The 16,873-nt window shown below is 41.1% G+C and overlaps 1 protein-coding gene across 1 annotated transcript; it reads right to left on the bottom strand.

Moving 5' to 3' along the window:
* Positions 1-1,432: 1,432 nt before the first annotated feature.
* Positions 1,433-16,026, bottom strand: LOC128714859 (uncharacterized). The gene is made up of 5 exons (XM_053809740.1): positions 15,939-16,026; positions 5,015-5,196; positions 4,860-4,932; positions 2,196-3,647; positions 1,433-1,599 (listed from the first exon to the last, which is right to left on the bottom strand). The coding sequence occupies exons 1-5, from the start codon at positions 16,024-16,026 to the stop codon at positions 1,433-1,435; spliced, it is 1,962 nt and encodes a 653-aa protein (XP_053665715.1).
* Between the last annotated feature and the right edge of the window lie 847 nt (positions 16,027-16,873).

The raw sequence follows: 16,873 nt of genomic DNA, 5'->3' as shown, positions 1-16,873 counted from the left end.
ATTTTTTCCTACGAATCAAACTGGTTTGTCCAAGCTGAATTTAAAAGTATTTTTTAAATACAACTATATCCCAAAAAAAATCAACAGAAAGAAAATATACCTCCAAATATCAAGCAGCGGAAAATTGTGATTTTACTTTTAGCCCATCACGCTTCTCTCTCCAACCAAAAAACATTCAACTGATGTGGGTCAATTTCGTGTAAAATGCCTACCGTGTGTAAGCGCTAGCTTCGCAACAAACAGCAATAAAAATGGAAAATCGAACACCACGGATCAGAAGGACTAGATGGAAAAGGAGAAAATAAACTGTCAGATCCTCATAACCGAACATGATCCGGTGCCTAGAACCTACTTGTGGCTTATCACAATCGAACAAAACAGAAAATAAACGAAAGCTTTCCCATCGAATCCTGCCCATTTCGACCACTGTATAAATCCTCCGATGAAAAATGGCGTCCACTCTGCAGGTAGCGTATAAAGGGGATGACTAAAAAAAAACCCAACACACACTCATACGATCAGCCTGCAAACGGTATCGGGATAGGTTTTAGCTGTACCACCTTTTCCGATCGGAAAGCCCCATTTTTTCTGACGTGTAAAAGGAAATTGAAATTTTATTGATTTAGTTGTCACCAAGCCAAACTGTAACGGTAGAGACATTTTGACGGAAAAATGAACATCCAACCAAGTCGACCAGGCGCTAAGCCGTATGCTGTGAAGGTTTTTTGAACATTCCATTCGTAAAGCTCGCTGTAAAAGAGCAACCGAGACACTTTGCAAACATTGTTATTCGAAACGCGCATCATAATTGCCGTTCGTTCGTGTACCAAATTGCGATCGATTTCAGCTCATCCCGGCATGGGAACGAACCAAAATGAAACGAAGTGATGCAAATTTATACTTGATTATTTGACATTACGCTGAGGCTTTTTTTACTTCTCTCGCCAGCTGTGAAATCCCTCCGTTTGCTGTGGAAATCGCTCACATTACATCCAGCTCAGTGCATTAGCACAGTGGGTAGAGAGACCTGTCGAGCACATGTATTCTATGCAAATGATTCAGTGCCAGTAGCTTTTCGTTTACCGGTATTCTATTCAATTACTGTAATTACGGTTGAACATCGTCGTTTTTGCTGGAAAAATGTCGTCCTACAGACGTGGAGTTAAATATCCTTTTCAATCAAACGGAAAGCTTACAGGTAGCATAGGAAACGCAAACGAATGCATGATAAATTGAAAATATTGAGCGTTACTACTGAAGTGTGTGTGACAGAAATTGATTGTCTTTGGTGTACGGCCGTAATAGACCTCAATAATTCAACTCAAATATCAAAGTAAAGTAACAAAATAAGTTTCCAAATACAATGTACCATCTTAGCTCACCTTTCGTTTCGGTCCATTTTAAGCATTTAATTATTTCTTCTACTGTCACTTTAGAATCCAGCCCCATCCAGAATATCCGGCAGTATCAAGGGAGGACAGTTTAGTGGTGTACATGTTACCCTTGGGGCAGGATCATTTTCCGGACCAGCGACACACACGCACTGCAAGCAGTTTCCAGTTTCCTGTTTTAGCACTGCCCCCACCGGATATGTAACACCTGTAGAAGGAACGAGTGGTAAAGTGAAAATTAACATTATTCATTGTGTATGTTCCTGCAATAATGAGGCAGATCATACTCTAAGTTAGAAAGCTTAAGCTTTTAGCCTGTATCTGCCAAATAATCCATGTACCGGGCTGTATCATTCTGTACAGATTCATAAGGACATAGCATTTTCACATAAAGATGACACATTTTTGTGAAATTACAATTTGAGAAAAATCGATTAAAGCATAGAAATTGAATTTTAATTTCAATTCATTTGAAATAATATGTAAGCTTGATTATTAAAATAATTCTTTTCCAGTTGTTTTCGTTAAAAAAATTTGCTAACCTTTTTCGCACACGGGAAACATAGCCTAACCTGGCTCAGACTAGCTAGCAAAATTCTTTGTTTTGACATTTGTCTAGCTTGGGTTAGCTACGTTCATTAGGAAACCAATCTAATCCTTCCTTCCTAGGCTTAACTTGGCTTGCCATTTGTATGGCGAGCTGTAAGCGAATAAGCCCGGAAACGTCAAAACGCATACAAAAAAGCTGGCTTAGAGTATGATTCCGTCCAATATTTGAAACTAACGCAATTCTTACACACTTACCCATTACAACACAGTGCTGTCCACTTTGATCCTGTTTCGTTGGGGATTTGGTAGTGCTACTGCTAATAATACTACTACTGCCACCGCTACTACTAATCGACGGAACTTCCGGATAGATCAGCTCCGAATGATTCATTCCATCGACGTAGTCCGTCTCGAGTGTGGTTGAATTGAGAATATCAATAACCGATGCTGATGAGGCAGGCTGCTGCGTCGACGGCTGCCTTTCCCCAAGACTGTATTTGCCTTGGGTGACATTTGTCGTTAGCATGATCGCTGGCGCAATAGCAACTGCATCTTCTGGTTGCTGCTCACCCGTATCCTCTTGCGTGTCTTCTTCATCACTATCCGTGTCTTCAGAATCTTCATCATTTAAACCGTTTGTGGGTTGATCTTGCACCACACGGGAAGACACTCGTCCGTCGAAGCTGAGTACGTCCCGATACTGCTGCTTCTCAAACCCGTCTGCTTCCGGGATACGTGTGTCCTGGTTTTCAGTGCCAACTTCTGACCCACCCATCGCTCCACTATCGTCAAACATTTCCACATGCCCCGATGAGGTGATGATGTAGTGCTGTGGAACATCGCGATCGTGATTTCTCTGTTGAACCGTTGCTGATCGCCGTTCGGACTCTGGCTCGTGAATCATTCCGTGACCATAACCCCCAAACTGCTGTTGCTGTTCCAAACCGGACTTGACTTGCGGGGGTTGAGAACTTTTACCATTGTTGATAAACGTTCCTTCAAGCGTTTTGCCGTAAGCTTTTTTTAAAGGTTTCTTCCTGCTAGAATCAATCGGGAAAACTTTCGGCAAAGCGTCACTTGCAATGGCTACTGTTGGTTTCCGATCACCATTTGACACGGTTTTTTTCATAATCGTTTTAAATTCGCATAACAACTTGTAGCTGGGTTTGTTGCTTTCCAACGTTCGGTCATCAATTGTAGATCCATGTTTCGATTTTCGACTACCATCCGCGAATTTTCCCTCTTTTGGTGGGATACTCGTTATTGGCCCCGTTGCTACCGGACGATACATCATTATTGGAGGCGTTTGGGGGAAGCTCAAAATATTTTTAGGAATTCCTTCGATCGTGTCCGGCGTGTGTACCGATCCGTGATGGGTAACCGCTTCTGAAGAAGCATGATCTGTGCTCTGGCCACGTGATGAGGGTGTCGAGATCGGTAACGTACTACTAACAACCGTGGTGTCACCGTCAGTCAGTGAATCTGATAGTGTCAGCCGTGTTGCACCATTGCTGTCATCGTTACCGTCCATGGATGTTGAGTCCAAGGGTCCTTGTGACTTTGTCGTTGGTATGCCTACTGCGTTAGCTGTGCTGGTGGCGGTTGATGCCTCAGATATCAACTCTGATGAAGGTAGATCACTTTTTGATTCTTGTTGAGAAGCTCCTATTTGGGATTCCGATTCTTCGGCAGATTTAGCAAATGAATCTGTGAAAGAAGGTAGGTTACTTAACAACTTTCATCGAACAAATCTTATTGCATTGATGTTAGAGCATAACCAAATAACCTAAAAACGGATGGCTATTTGTAGGGATAATAGGTTAATCATCTACCAAATTTCGATACCTTGTTTGATTCAACGACGGATTATAGGACCTAATATATCTCGCTTTTCATATAACAATTCTTGTACAGATAACTGTTTAACAGATCATATGGAAAATCGTGGCATTCAGGAAACAAAAAAAATATTGAAAACTAGATTGAAATATAATTTTCAACTCATTTTCCATAAGTTCACGATAGCGCAAATACAGCAAAGATTTTTCCTTTTCCAATTTTCCTCCAATTCACCGCGGAGTATTTTTAGCTTTGGAACTATGCCAAAATTGCTGAAAAATTGCATTACCTTAAGTGACACACTCGATTTTCAAGCCTTGTGTCCTTACTCCTATCCAGCTATAGCCTCTTTTATCGCACAAAGCGTATGCCCATAAATTGCATTATGAATTTAGGAGCGGCCGAGTCTGTTCGAAAGAGATAAATTACGATACAGCCAACAACAGGACAACTACATGGAACATCGGAATGGAATATCACATGCTTGTAGATGAAAAATGTTCATCTGATTATAAGCCTGACCTAAATGCTGCCAAAAAGCATCGGATAGGCTTATGGGTCTATAAAACACTACATATCGATCGGTTTGTGATGTGGTAAAAGGGTAGCATTAATTTACGACGGACAGATAAAAGATTGTCCATCGCACGTGACGTATGGTTGCGGGAAAAGGTTTTACTAACCCAATCTGCCTTACTGCACAATGCTGTCTGGATCATGTAAGGTTTTATCAGACAGCATGAAAATGTAGCTATTATTTACTGCACCATCCCTTACACAAAAGCGTTTTATTTATTTGACGCTTGCTTTAAATGGGTAATTAGCAATATTATGTTTCATTTTTTTATCACACAAACATTTAAAAAAAAATTAAAAACATTGAAACATTTAACTAACATTCAATTATTTCAGAGCAGATGCGCATTGAAAATAATTCGTGTCAAGACCAAGTACTTGCCTTCATTTTCCCAAGTCAAGCAGAGATTTTCCCGTGTGTGTGTGAAAAACCTCCCTTATTGTTTTGTATTATATGAATTCAACCAAATTTTCCACCCTTCAACGTTACTAAGCTCCACTTACCGCACTGTTTCCACCAGCAGAATATTTCACCATCGATGCAGAGACAAATTTCACACGGATCGAGTCGTTGTATCTATAGGAAAGGAGAAAATAAGGCACATCATTTTCCAGCACAAATACCGTACTGTAAGTAACATCCACAACCTGCCACCTACCTTCTGTCCGTGGTCGTACTTGTAATCGTCAACCAGACACGATTCCGCCTTCTGAAGCTCACCTCGATCGTTATCGTTAATGATGTCAGAGAGCATCTCCTGATCGTACCGAGCTTCAGTCTGCTCCGCGTCCAAATCGATGTTTCGAAAGTGTTGCTCCACATCCATGAAGTGCGCTGGAACTGGCAAAGGAATCCGACAGAGGAAGAGCAAAAAAAAAACGCAAACCATAAGCATCACAGCACATCAGCAACATTAATTAATCGAACCCACAAAGCAATCCCTCGCGCGACGGGTGGTGCGAAAACTTTCTTGGTGCGATTTTTCATCCTCCCCACAAGAGCCTTTGCAAACATTGTATAATCCACTTCGGACGTCATTCATCAAGAAACGTCTGCAAATGAATCAACAAAACAGAAACGTCCACTTGGCAGAATTTAAAGAAAAACAAGCTACAGCCAGAATGCTCATTTCGCTTCGCCTGTTGAAGAATACTCTGTATAAGGATTCAATTCTGAAACCGATGCTGGAAATGATAAACAACCACCGGCCCATTTATTCTCACCACAAACGACTTTGCGGGGACTGCCGGCAAGTTGCTTATCGTTATTATTTCCGGTTGAAATGTGCACTAAAGGTTCGGAAGATAGTGCATCTTCCACACGAAAGCGTACATATGGAGTAAAAAAGCACACAATCACACAGTAAAGCTGGATAGGAAAATTAAACTGTGTGCAGGAAAAACGCAACTTTTCTTATCATCGTTTCTGCACTCATTTCTTGTGGACTTGCACTGCGCAATCCTCGCCGTATCTATATACAGTTGGTTCTGGCGATGGATGGAACACTTTTTCATTTCCACTCGAACGGAACGGCAGAAGAAACGCTGCTTCAACGATAGTTATCCTTGCCGCAGTCGTGCATTGTAAAAGCCACAAAGTGCAGCTGTACAATGTACGATCTTTTTTCCCATCTCGGTCCGTGCAAAATCGATCGAGAAAAAGTGTTTCAAGTATTCCGCCTTCCCAACGGCCGGAACCGTCCTGCATTAGTTCGTTCGACTTGTACTTGATAATTCTTCTTTCCTTCCGCTGTTCCTAACCCGTACAATGTGTTCCACACAATTGTTCCAAGTTTTTCTGGTGCTTTCCACTGCCAAAGCAGACCGGAAAATGGGTAGCAAAGCGTCAACTTGCTTACAAGTTTACCAAAATGATAGACGAGCCTCGTGAAGCAACGCTACTGGAGCAAAGGAGAGGTGACAACAGCAAAACGGGTTGAAAACGGCGACAGAGCGTTAAAGTATTCACAGCTTGCACTTGATCGTTGCACAATTCATGCTTGCGTACTTGAACCCTTTTCCGGACAATTCCTTTTTTATATTGTGTATGTGTGCAACGCTGCTTCGCTCGTTTGTCTTCTTCATGTTGATAAACATTCGAGACAGTGCAATGGCTTCGGGTTAGACATGTCTCGAAGAATAATAAAATATAACAGGGCTCTCCGTTTCTTTAAATGTAGGTATTTTTATACGGCTTATATTTTTCAGGAGCTAAAATTAAAAAAAAATAACTGCTTTAAAACAAAAGTGTTTGAAAGCGACCGAATCCTACGATGCCCTTACTATGTGCGTTAGTTTTCTTTTTTTATCGATTTTAGTTTTCTTCTTTTTATCGATTCTGATCATGGCACAATGCGTCATAGCGCTGCTTGTAGAACGGTTAATTGCGAATCATCAAGCTTTACAATTATTATAACGTGAATTATATTCCGTATTTGTTGTAACTTGCATCTGGCGTATTTTACAGCACGAAACACAGTGCACACTAAGTGCACCAGCTCAAGAAATAAATATTAAACACTCTTAATATCCGTTTTGATTGGAATCGATCGATTACACGTTAACAAGTTATCCACGACAGGGAATTAACTCGATCGATGTGCATGATGCCCTCTATAGTCAAATACTCGAAACCAGCTGTCGCATCCGAATCGACAGATAAATCAGATTCTGTTTTATTCATATAGAACGGGACCTATTCTTAATGCCCGGGATAAGATGCCCTTGAACGGTTCAGAGAATGAAATATCTCCTAACAAATGCTAATCGTATCTCATTACTCGTATAAGACGACTCGTGTATCACGAGGACTGGATATGTACATGTGCCACAAAAATGAACATATCAAACTTGCAAGGAACACGAGTCATACAAACAAACCATTCCCACGTCTAAATTAAAAAAAAAATCATGAGGTTGATTATATCAATTCCTACTAGCAAATTTCAAATTTGGGTATTAGAGAGACTTCTTATTCTTTAAATATGGTATGCACAGTTATCTTGTAACTAATTATTCCGTATTAGTTTATTTCAAGAGCGTTATTATATACATTTCTTGTTTTGATTTACATTTATTTGAAAATTACCATCAATTAATACCTTAATGATACTTGTCAATATGTTTTCTTATTTTCTTGAAAACCATTCATTGTGAGGTAAATTTATCACTGCCCTTGACCAACTACTCGATTTCAAGCAAAGTCTCCCGACAAGCCAACTAAAGTCATAGAGAAGTCAATTTCCAACGTTTTTCATTGAATGAGCAACTCTATTGATGCAGGGAAACCCTGCAAATGAAATGCAATACAATCATCCTAAGCGAATGCTTTGGAGCTAAAATGAACTATGCATAAGAAAAGATGGAATACTAAACCTCCATTTTCGAAACTGCATCGTTGTACGTAGTGTGAAACTGACATAACCATACGAAAGCTTTTGAAACCTCGCACAAATGTAAAGCTACATGGTCGATTCTTTATGTGCTAGTTATGGTTGTCTTCATTCTTCTTTAAATATCATAAACATTCATACACGTCCTCTTGCACCTTCTTTCATTTCACTATTTCAGCATACCAACAAAACTTTAAAACCTCAAGAAGAGCTCTCGGAACAAGTTGAGGAAAATAATGGTTCACAATGTTTTCACATGGGGCGATAAAAACTCCCCAACCGTTCCGCACTTTTGCGAAGATTTTCCCAGACCTGCGATGTCCTTTCCTGGAGCTTGTCTTCGGATGACTCAATACAACGTGGGGACTGAACTTCACACCAGCCGAAGATTTGACCAACAGTCTCACCGGGGAAAACTCAGCACAGCGGACTGTGGGGTAAAGTTTTGGTAGAACTTTTTCCCCATCTGGACTTGTCTTGCTTGTACCGTTTGTCTTTCGCTCCCATTCCGGCACCCGGATGGAAGATGGTGTTCGCTTTTTTTGTGTACTCTTTGTAGGCAATAGCTGAAGTGATTGGAAAGTTTGCACTTCCCTTCGACAAGGTGGTGGGGTGATTGGTAGACTTTACGGTTATTTTTATAGCAAATGTTTTCTTTCCTTGGGCCGTGATTTTGAACATAATTTCGAGCATAAAGTGAAAAATTGAGTTGTAAACCTGCTGTTCATGATCCGATCATTGCAGACCAGGATGCTTATGTCGACATTATGGAGACTCTTATTAGTGTTTAAGGATGAAACGAGCCCATTCATGATGGCTATTGAACAAATTTAACAGCTTATTGTGTACAAGGTAGGTGGATACTGTCATTTTCTCAATGTAAGGAGCCACCACGTCAACAACCATCCTCTCCACTGATACTTATATAAAAAATACTATTGTTCTTTTATCCAATAATCCGCCCTGTGAAAGCATTGCTCTTAATTGATTCCGAATCAACTAATATTCATTATACATCTTCAATTAAAAAATCATTCCAGTTTGTTTCTCTTTGTTTGCTGGTAAATCCAGTCTGCAGTTTGTTCCCCCTATTATCATCAAATTGTACATTACTTATATAAATAAAATAATCTTATGATGAATAAAGAAACCCTACTTACTCTTTAAAAAACTCCTTTCAACATCATCATCATTTTAGCGCAACGCACCTGAGTGTATACCAGCGTTTTGCTTTTTTTAATCGAAAAAGATTTTTATTTCCATCTTCCAAATCATGTTTTCTTTTAATCTCTGTTTAAGGTAGTATCGCTCCGGAAGGGTTGAATATTCACTCACACAGTAAAAAGGCTTTCGCGGAAAGCATTTCTGAAGTCGATGAAAGTATTATCACCTCGGACGGTTCAGGCTCCATTGCTCTCCAGCGGGGTCTCTTCCCAGCACTGCCAACTTATGAAACTTTTACACAGAATACTGAGTGTTACGTGGTTGGTGCCTGGGAGGGAAGTTGGCAAAAGTTTACCAGGTGCTGCAACCAGCCGTAAGCGGATGATCTGTCGCCGGGCTGTTGCTTTCACGTTTTTGTTGGAAAGTCGGTCAAAAAGACATGCTTGACGGAGAAGTTTTACAACGGTCGCAGAACATGTTAGCATATTAGCTAACTCGTTCGGTTTGTTGGTTTGAAATATCTCAAGTTTGTCAAGAACGATCGCAAGCTATGGAGTCTCTATTAGTAGTTAAAGTTATGGAAAGAATTTCTATCCCCCAGGTGCTTCAGTACCCAACCAAGGGGTGGAACTTGTTTGGAAAGTTTAAGAGATAGAATTTCCTTGAGAACCCACTACAACCGATGGTAAGTGGTTTTGGTTTCTTCTGATTTCAATTGCCCAGTTTCTATGAATTTCTCGCCCTACCGGTTTGCTATAATTGTATGATTAACTACAATTTTAAATTTTATCCTTTTTGTGGATTCTGTAGTGAAGTTGTAGGATGCTATCTATAATAAAACCTTTTTAAATCATTCATTAATGCGTCATTTTTTTATTTATTTCAATTAGTCTTGTATTCTATTAATGATACATAAAATGCAAAGAAGCTTGCAATATAAATTTCCTTCAAAATCGAGTTTTTTTCTCAAATATGCAAGGATATTAATATTGTGCGTTATTTCTTACATTCTCCAAATAAAATGTTTGTTACAGAAGATTTGTGGCTAAAACTTTAACCATTTTCCAAACTTGTTCTCTACAATCACTCACAGAAGGTTGCCGTGAACTATAGCTACTCTCCCTGTTTCAAATTTCAACAGTGCGCTACTATCGCAATCGTCGGATCGCAGACCCAAGGGCGAATAACGTCCAATGCACAAAATAACCCAAGCGCAAAGAAAGCAGTTTATCCAGTTCCCCTCCACCAACCAACGAAAACCTTTGTGAGAGCCTAATCAGCTGCGCTGATAAGATGCAATTAAACTTTCTCAACAAATTTCCTCGCCTCAATCGCAAGTCTTCACCCCGCATAACGCTATTGACCTTCTAATCCATCTCAGCTTCGCACGCAAAACTGTAGGCCGAATGGATATGTCATGCTTGCGAGAGGAAGTTTTAATATTTATGGAAACTTTGTTTCCCTCCAAACGAGCATCCGGATCCGGATGCCCTCTTTGCCATATTCCCTCTTTTTATTACACAGTGCACCGACCGTTAAGCCAATGAAAGCATTGGGAAGATCAGTTTTATTTTATTTTCCATTCAAAGTTTTTCCGCCCGGTCCGCGATCCTTTTTGGCGCTTGCCAACTCGCCAATTTTCTCGCGAGGATTGAAAATCATAGCTTTCCGGCTGATTGAATTAAGAGCTTTGCAGCCGGGCCCAGAGAGCGATACCAGTGCAAGTGTCAAAACAGGGCAGCCACAGGGCATGGTCTCGTGCAGATCAACCGACTGCGTCGCGAGATCTTAGCGAGTCGGCCAGAACCTAAATTTCACAGCTCACAGTCCCACGGGGCGGCAGGAAACGGTCTTGCCCAACTTCTGCTTCCGAACGATCGCCAGCGCACCGAGCACCCGGTTCGCTGTTCGCCCGAGTGTGGAAAGCTTCTGTGCTGAAAAATAAAGTGAAGTGACTGCTCTGGTGGCAGCGTTTGGGGGAAAGTTTTCCTGTATCGCTTCCTGCTTATCCATCGCCCAAAGACGGAGGAGTTCGTTTCCAGTAAAGTCAGCAACAACGATTGTGCGACTGTTTTGCCAACTGCCGCAAGCGGGATCCGTGGCCGTCAAATAAGGCTCATTAAAATAATAAACCAAACCGGTCCGGAAAAGTTGGATCTTCTACGCGTGTGAAGTTTATCAACTTTAGGAACTACGTTAGCAAAGCTGAAGAAAAAAAGGAATGGACAGGGCTGAAGCAAAATGCTTTATGTTTTAATAATTTAACATTTTTATACCAAGCACGTTTCATATTAGTTGCCTGTAGTCGGTAAGTCACGAACTTTCTGCTCCAACGCAACAAGTTTTGTATTACTTTCGCAGTAAAACACTCAGATAGTGCCAAACCTTTATGCTACTATTTTCTCCCAAATCTCTACTGAGCGTAAAATTACGCAAACTGAATCAAACGATTGATCCTGTGTTTTTCTACCGTTCTGCATCACCAATCTGTCGGTGAAAACGGAATTACGTCCTTGATAGGCTCCATCATGACCACTAGACCACAATGGCCATGCCTGAACGGTCACATTTCATTGCCCTCCAACATCTGTAGGTTAATCGAGTTCTTCTCGCAACCATGCAACACCATTCTCTACAGAAATAGAAAGTCGTCCCCGAAGAAGTTACACCGTTTGAGCCGCCTAAACACGTCACGTTTCACCTTGTCTGACGCCGGTCTTGTTTTACTCGGCAATCTATTTCTTTTTTTTTCGTAATCACTTCTAGCCGGCGACCGTGATTTTTCCGACCACACCATGTCGACTGTACGTCCGCAAATACCACGCATAGGGGTAGGAATATGATAGAAAGCAGCAATAGGACTCGCAGGTCGATATTCGATTTCCGCTTTCCGGGCCAACGATTCCGTGACCCAAAACCAGTGCCCTACCTACACCATTACCTAGCGCTTTTTAATACCACATTCACTCGGTACTGGTGGAAAATCAACTTCCCGAGCAAAACTACAACCACAAAGAATCGACCGACAGTTGCGGTTGGAATCGAGTTCTCATAAGTCCCACCATCTTTCGCACCCTGCCTGCTTCCCATTAAACAACTCGACGCCAACCGCAAGGAACTAAGCCAATTTCAAAATCCCTTTGCAATGCTTTCCAGATTTGGGATTTCAGATTGAAAATTCCCATGTTGCAGCATGTACGTTGCTTCCGACCACGGCAGACCACTTGTCAAAAGGGAACTTTATGGTCACAGCTGCACGAAACTGCAACTTCGCCAAGTTCTGCTGAATGTCTTCACCACACGGTACTGTTTGCATGTCATATCTCGGTGAGCTCGATGTCAGCCATACACCATGCCTGGCGATGTCCCGGCCCGGCATAATGCTTTCAGCGGCATAATGCATTCTATGAATGCATGGAGATTGTGCAAACGGGATTACACTACAACACTAGTGTCGGTGGTGATAACAACCGGTTACAACCGGTCACCATATGAACTTTGAAGACATTTCCGATCTTCCACGTACCATATGGTCGAGGAAGCGTTCCGTTTTGTGCATACTGCACTGCAACAACTAGTATCTCGCATACAAACACGTACCGATTTTTTCATCAAAAAAGCTTCAAATCTCATTCTCTTCACACATTGCTGTATTTCCTTTTGTAATGTCTACCGTTTACCGTCTACCGTTAGGGCTAAACAATCGATTTTCTTCCTAAGGATTGTGCAACGATAGCGGCCTCATCTTGTATTCATACGTTAGGATGGATATTACGAGTAAAGAGCATGATTTGATACCAGTCCAAGAAGAACATTCCATTACTTCAGTTTCTCGATTCAACCCAAACTGAAGCATGCATTTTAGATGAATTTACAAGGGAAGAAAATAGCATTCACTCCCACAATCTATCACGTGCGAAACGTTCATCCGAGTGATGCAATAACAATCCAATAAGACACGATTGGGGTTTTCGTGATACGATCATCGTCCCATACTCCAGGCGTAGAAACTAATGTGATTTCGAAGACGCGCTATTCCAATATGAGATGTATCAAAACACGATATATTGTTAATAATGGAAGGTAGTCGAGCTGGGCAAAAAATGAATAGAATGCTATAACAATGAACTAAAAATTCATTCGTCGAATTCTTTCACTCGTTTTGAACAAAAAGCAGTACTACTTAATGATAAAACATTAAATCTCATCTATTTGAACGCCATAGCTTTATGGAGATCCATTTCAACCAAACGTTTTTTGTTATTGTTAGTACCGCACACCTGGACCTGAAATGCAACGAACTGCAGCCAATATTTATTGGAAAAGTTCCCACCAAAACAGAGCCATCATGTGTCCCACAGTACGCCACAAACAATGCCCGTCGGTTACACTCCCTTTCATCATCCATGCCCGCCTCCAGTTGATGTAATCCTGGAACACATTCATCCTTACATCCTTCCCAGTGCACATACCGTAAAACTGCAACCCAAAACGACTAAGCTGCACACAAAGCAATAAAAGTGTCGTTAATCAAGCCTGCACCTTTGCCGGCAGTTTTTACAATGGTCGAGTTGGGTAAAGTTTGTGCCCATTCTTCAGTTTTGCCATCCTATTTATGTCCCATCGTGTACCATACGGCAACCAATGTTGCCCCGATCCGGTATTCTGTGAACTGTTGTGCTCCGGTCTAACGTTCCGAAGGAGACGGGTAACTTTTTCCACTAAATTGCAACCGCTTTAGCTAAAGCTTTGGTGGCAGTTTACAAACGTTTAGCTGTATTGTGATTTCACTGGTGGAGGTTTTGTCATGTAAAAGAAATTGCTGACAAACAAACGTGTATCATTATTCTTGTTTCATCGTACTTCAATACAGGGTGTTGCAATAACTATCAAGGAAAGGGATTACTGATATGTCGAAGTTTTATGACCCAGATGGACAGACAAACTCTTGAAACATTGCAATATACGATTCTCGTCCATCCAGGGGTCGTTTTACATCAAAAATCCAGAGATGTAACAAAAGACACTAATAAAAATTTCTTGCAAAATCGTCATAAAATACTTTCAACGAAAGTGCAAATCCTACAGTTCTCCAAAGTTTATTGTTTATATTTCTTTATCTCACTTTACCTCGAATCCTTGCCAACTTGTAAACGTATCGCACAGAGTAATAAGCTTAAGGCTCTTGAAAATTCTTATCAAAATCATGTTTTATTTTGTGGAAGAAAATTTGGAAGTAAAATCTTGTGGAAAGCTGTATGAAATATTTAAGTATTTTCTCCTTACTTCAATTGTATACAACGTTTTACATCGCATCGCATCGAAACAGAATTCTTCACTGCTCTTTTCCATACAGCTTCGATGTGTCAAAACACTTAATTTTTACACTACATCAGATGCGAAAACGGAAAACAGAATGTGGAAGAAACCCGCATTGTTGGGACAGTAAAGGAGCCAGTTTTTCCATCCTGCCGTAAAGTGTGCGGGACAATTTCCACACCATCATCGCTCCGTCACAAGCGTCACATTACCTTCACTTCCATTACACTTCAGTTCTCATTAGTAACTCATCGCTGTCTCGCTAAAGGAAAGGCAAGAGCAATAATCGAATTCCCTAAGCACATGGAAGCGGGCCACCGTCAGGACGACGAACAGTGAAACACTCAACGAACAGTACGACCTTCCCTTTATCACTAACGGCAGCACTCCGCATGTACCGAACCTGGTTGGGGACTACCTTCTGTCAGGACGTTGTGGAATCCGGAAGCAAACGATTGCTCTCACCCCTGCTCGTCCTGGGCTTGTCCCCTTTCATCAACGGCATCGCCTCCCGACGCTTGCATTAGTTCTTTCGACCATTATTATTTTTTGTGTGCCTGCGCCACAAACCCATCCAACTCCGGATGGACAATTTAAATGCTCATTTCCTTCCGCTTCCTCGCACTTGTCAACGATCTCATTAAGGGAAGATTTCTGGACGCGACCAGGAACGGGTGTGCGCCCTTTTGTGCATCACAAATGAGCGAACGTATAGTTTTACCACACACACACATACAGCGCAGAATGCCTAGAAAAGACCAACTGATAAAGCAAGCAAGCTCATTAGAGCGGAAGCATTACCGACGATCAGTCATTTCGCCTGGGCCAGAATTTGGTCGGAATGGTATTAGTGAGTGCAGATTTTGGGTGCTTTCCATTACGATTCTGTTTGCTTGGTTGCACTTTACCAGCTCAGCTTCAAAGCAGAAGCACGCATTTATGGAAATAGTAAGGGAAGCAATGAGGTTCGAGAATAATTATTCCCCTACTTCCCCCCGTACCCGGACACTCTCATGGTCTATTCCTGTAAGGTTAAGCTTATATGTGTCCGTCCGGATTTTCGCCAATGGTATATCAGAGCACTGAATGTTGAGAATTTTTAATAACGCCGGTAGATATAGTTTAGTATTCGGGAATCGCAGCATGATTGATACAACATTCCAAAATTCCTTATTACTATCCTGATGTGGCACAATCAAACAAACACGCTACAATATGTACATAATGGTAATATCTTTGAAATACAAATTTGAAACAGATAATTATTTTTCCACCACCATAATCACGGCTCTCGGGTGCAAACTTTTCCCAGAAATCGTCTCATTATGTACCAAATGAACATCGTTCTTCGTATAGCTTATCAACTGCGAATGTCAATTTGTCTTCCCAAAAGCGGGCTGAAATGGATGCAATGAAATCGAATTATATCGTACTGTCAGATCAAAATGTAGCAGTAAGGATGAGTTCAAGCGTGGTTCGCTTGTTGGAAAAATAAACAAATCAAACCACATTCGCTAGAATCTTACGAATGATAATAAGTATCAATACATGTGAAACACGCAAGGCAAGCGCGTTTTGGTTTTAGTCTCAGTCTGATGTAGAACTTGGGTCAGGGAAATCAAATATCGATCTATTCATTGGAAAGATGGTTCAAACTTTTTTGTTGTTGATTCCTAAAAAAGGGAGATACATTCTGACATAAACTCACCGCACAACGACATCCTTGCTGTTAGTAACAGCAGTATCACCACTGGATAGGCCACCGCTGTCGACATTATTCCAATAGTTTCCACCATTTTATCCACTGAAGCCTGTCGTGAAGAAAACACACCTCGCTGGTTATGTTTTCCACCAATCAGCACTGAATTAATTCCTTTTCCGATTTTCAATTTGCAACACCTTGGCACCGAAAAACTGTACACTCGACAGCGAAAATTCTTCGCTCGTACCGTTTGCTACCAGATTGCGAACAGCGCACCAGCGTACGATTTCCTTTACTTTGCTCCTTTACACCAGCACTGCACCACGGCCAACAACGCTCGGTTTCGATTGAATTTCTGACAACTTCGAACCGATCGCCACGATTGAATGCCTTCTTTCACTTCGTTGCACTTTCTGCATGTCAACTGCTCGCTTCATCATCATCACCGGTGCTGCTAATGTTGTTTCCTTTGAGTATGCACTTCATTACTGCATCCCTAGAACCGATTCACGTCGTCATCATCAGCTGTGGTTCTGGATTCCCGTTCTCGCACTGCACTTTATTCTGCCTCCCACTTTGCTACCCTTTAACTGAGCAGTTCGATGGTTGTTTCAGATCGAACGTTTACTGAATGTGGTGTCGAGAAGAAAATGCAACGTCCGTGCTGATTATACACTGCAAATGGAAGAATAGAATGTAAAATAAACGTTCATTGTTCGACAAGGAAAAAATACGATGACTATGTAACCAATTTAAATCGTATAGAATTTTTCTTCTCGTTCAAATAAACTTAGTATTCTTCTTGTGTCGATCTACGTAAGAAAAGAATTCTCCAATCAAGTGTAGTGCTAAATAAATTATCTTTCCACTTCTTTGTAACTTATTTAATGTTTCATTAAAAACATTTTTGTAACAATAGAATATTCCGAGGAAAATTAAAC

This window comes from Anopheles marshallii, chromosome 3, assembly GCF_943734725.1.
Source record: "Anopheles marshallii chromosome 3, idAnoMarsDA_429_01, whole genome shotgun sequence".
Classification (NCBI taxonomy): Eukaryota; Metazoa; Arthropoda; class Insecta; order Diptera; family Culicidae; genus Anopheles; species Anopheles marshallii.
Note: the sequence above shows the minus strand (reverse complement) of the source record. Positions and strands in the feature narration are given on the sequence as shown.

Excerpts from the sequence above, each read along its gene's own strand:
- LOC128714859 (XM_053809740.1), bottom strand. The coding sequence starts at position 16,026 with ATGGTGGAAACTATTGGAATAATGTCGACAGCGGTGGCCTATCCAGTG. Across the intron at positions 5,197-15,938 it reads AGCAAGGATGTCGTTGTGCG|TTCCAGCGCACTTCATGGAT; the intron begins GTGAGTTTATGT and ends TTCCTTTGCCAG. Across the intron at positions 1,600-2,195 it reads ACAGCACTGTGTTGTAATGG|GTGTTACATATCCGGTGGGG; the intron begins GTAAGTGTGTAA and ends TTCCTTCTACAG.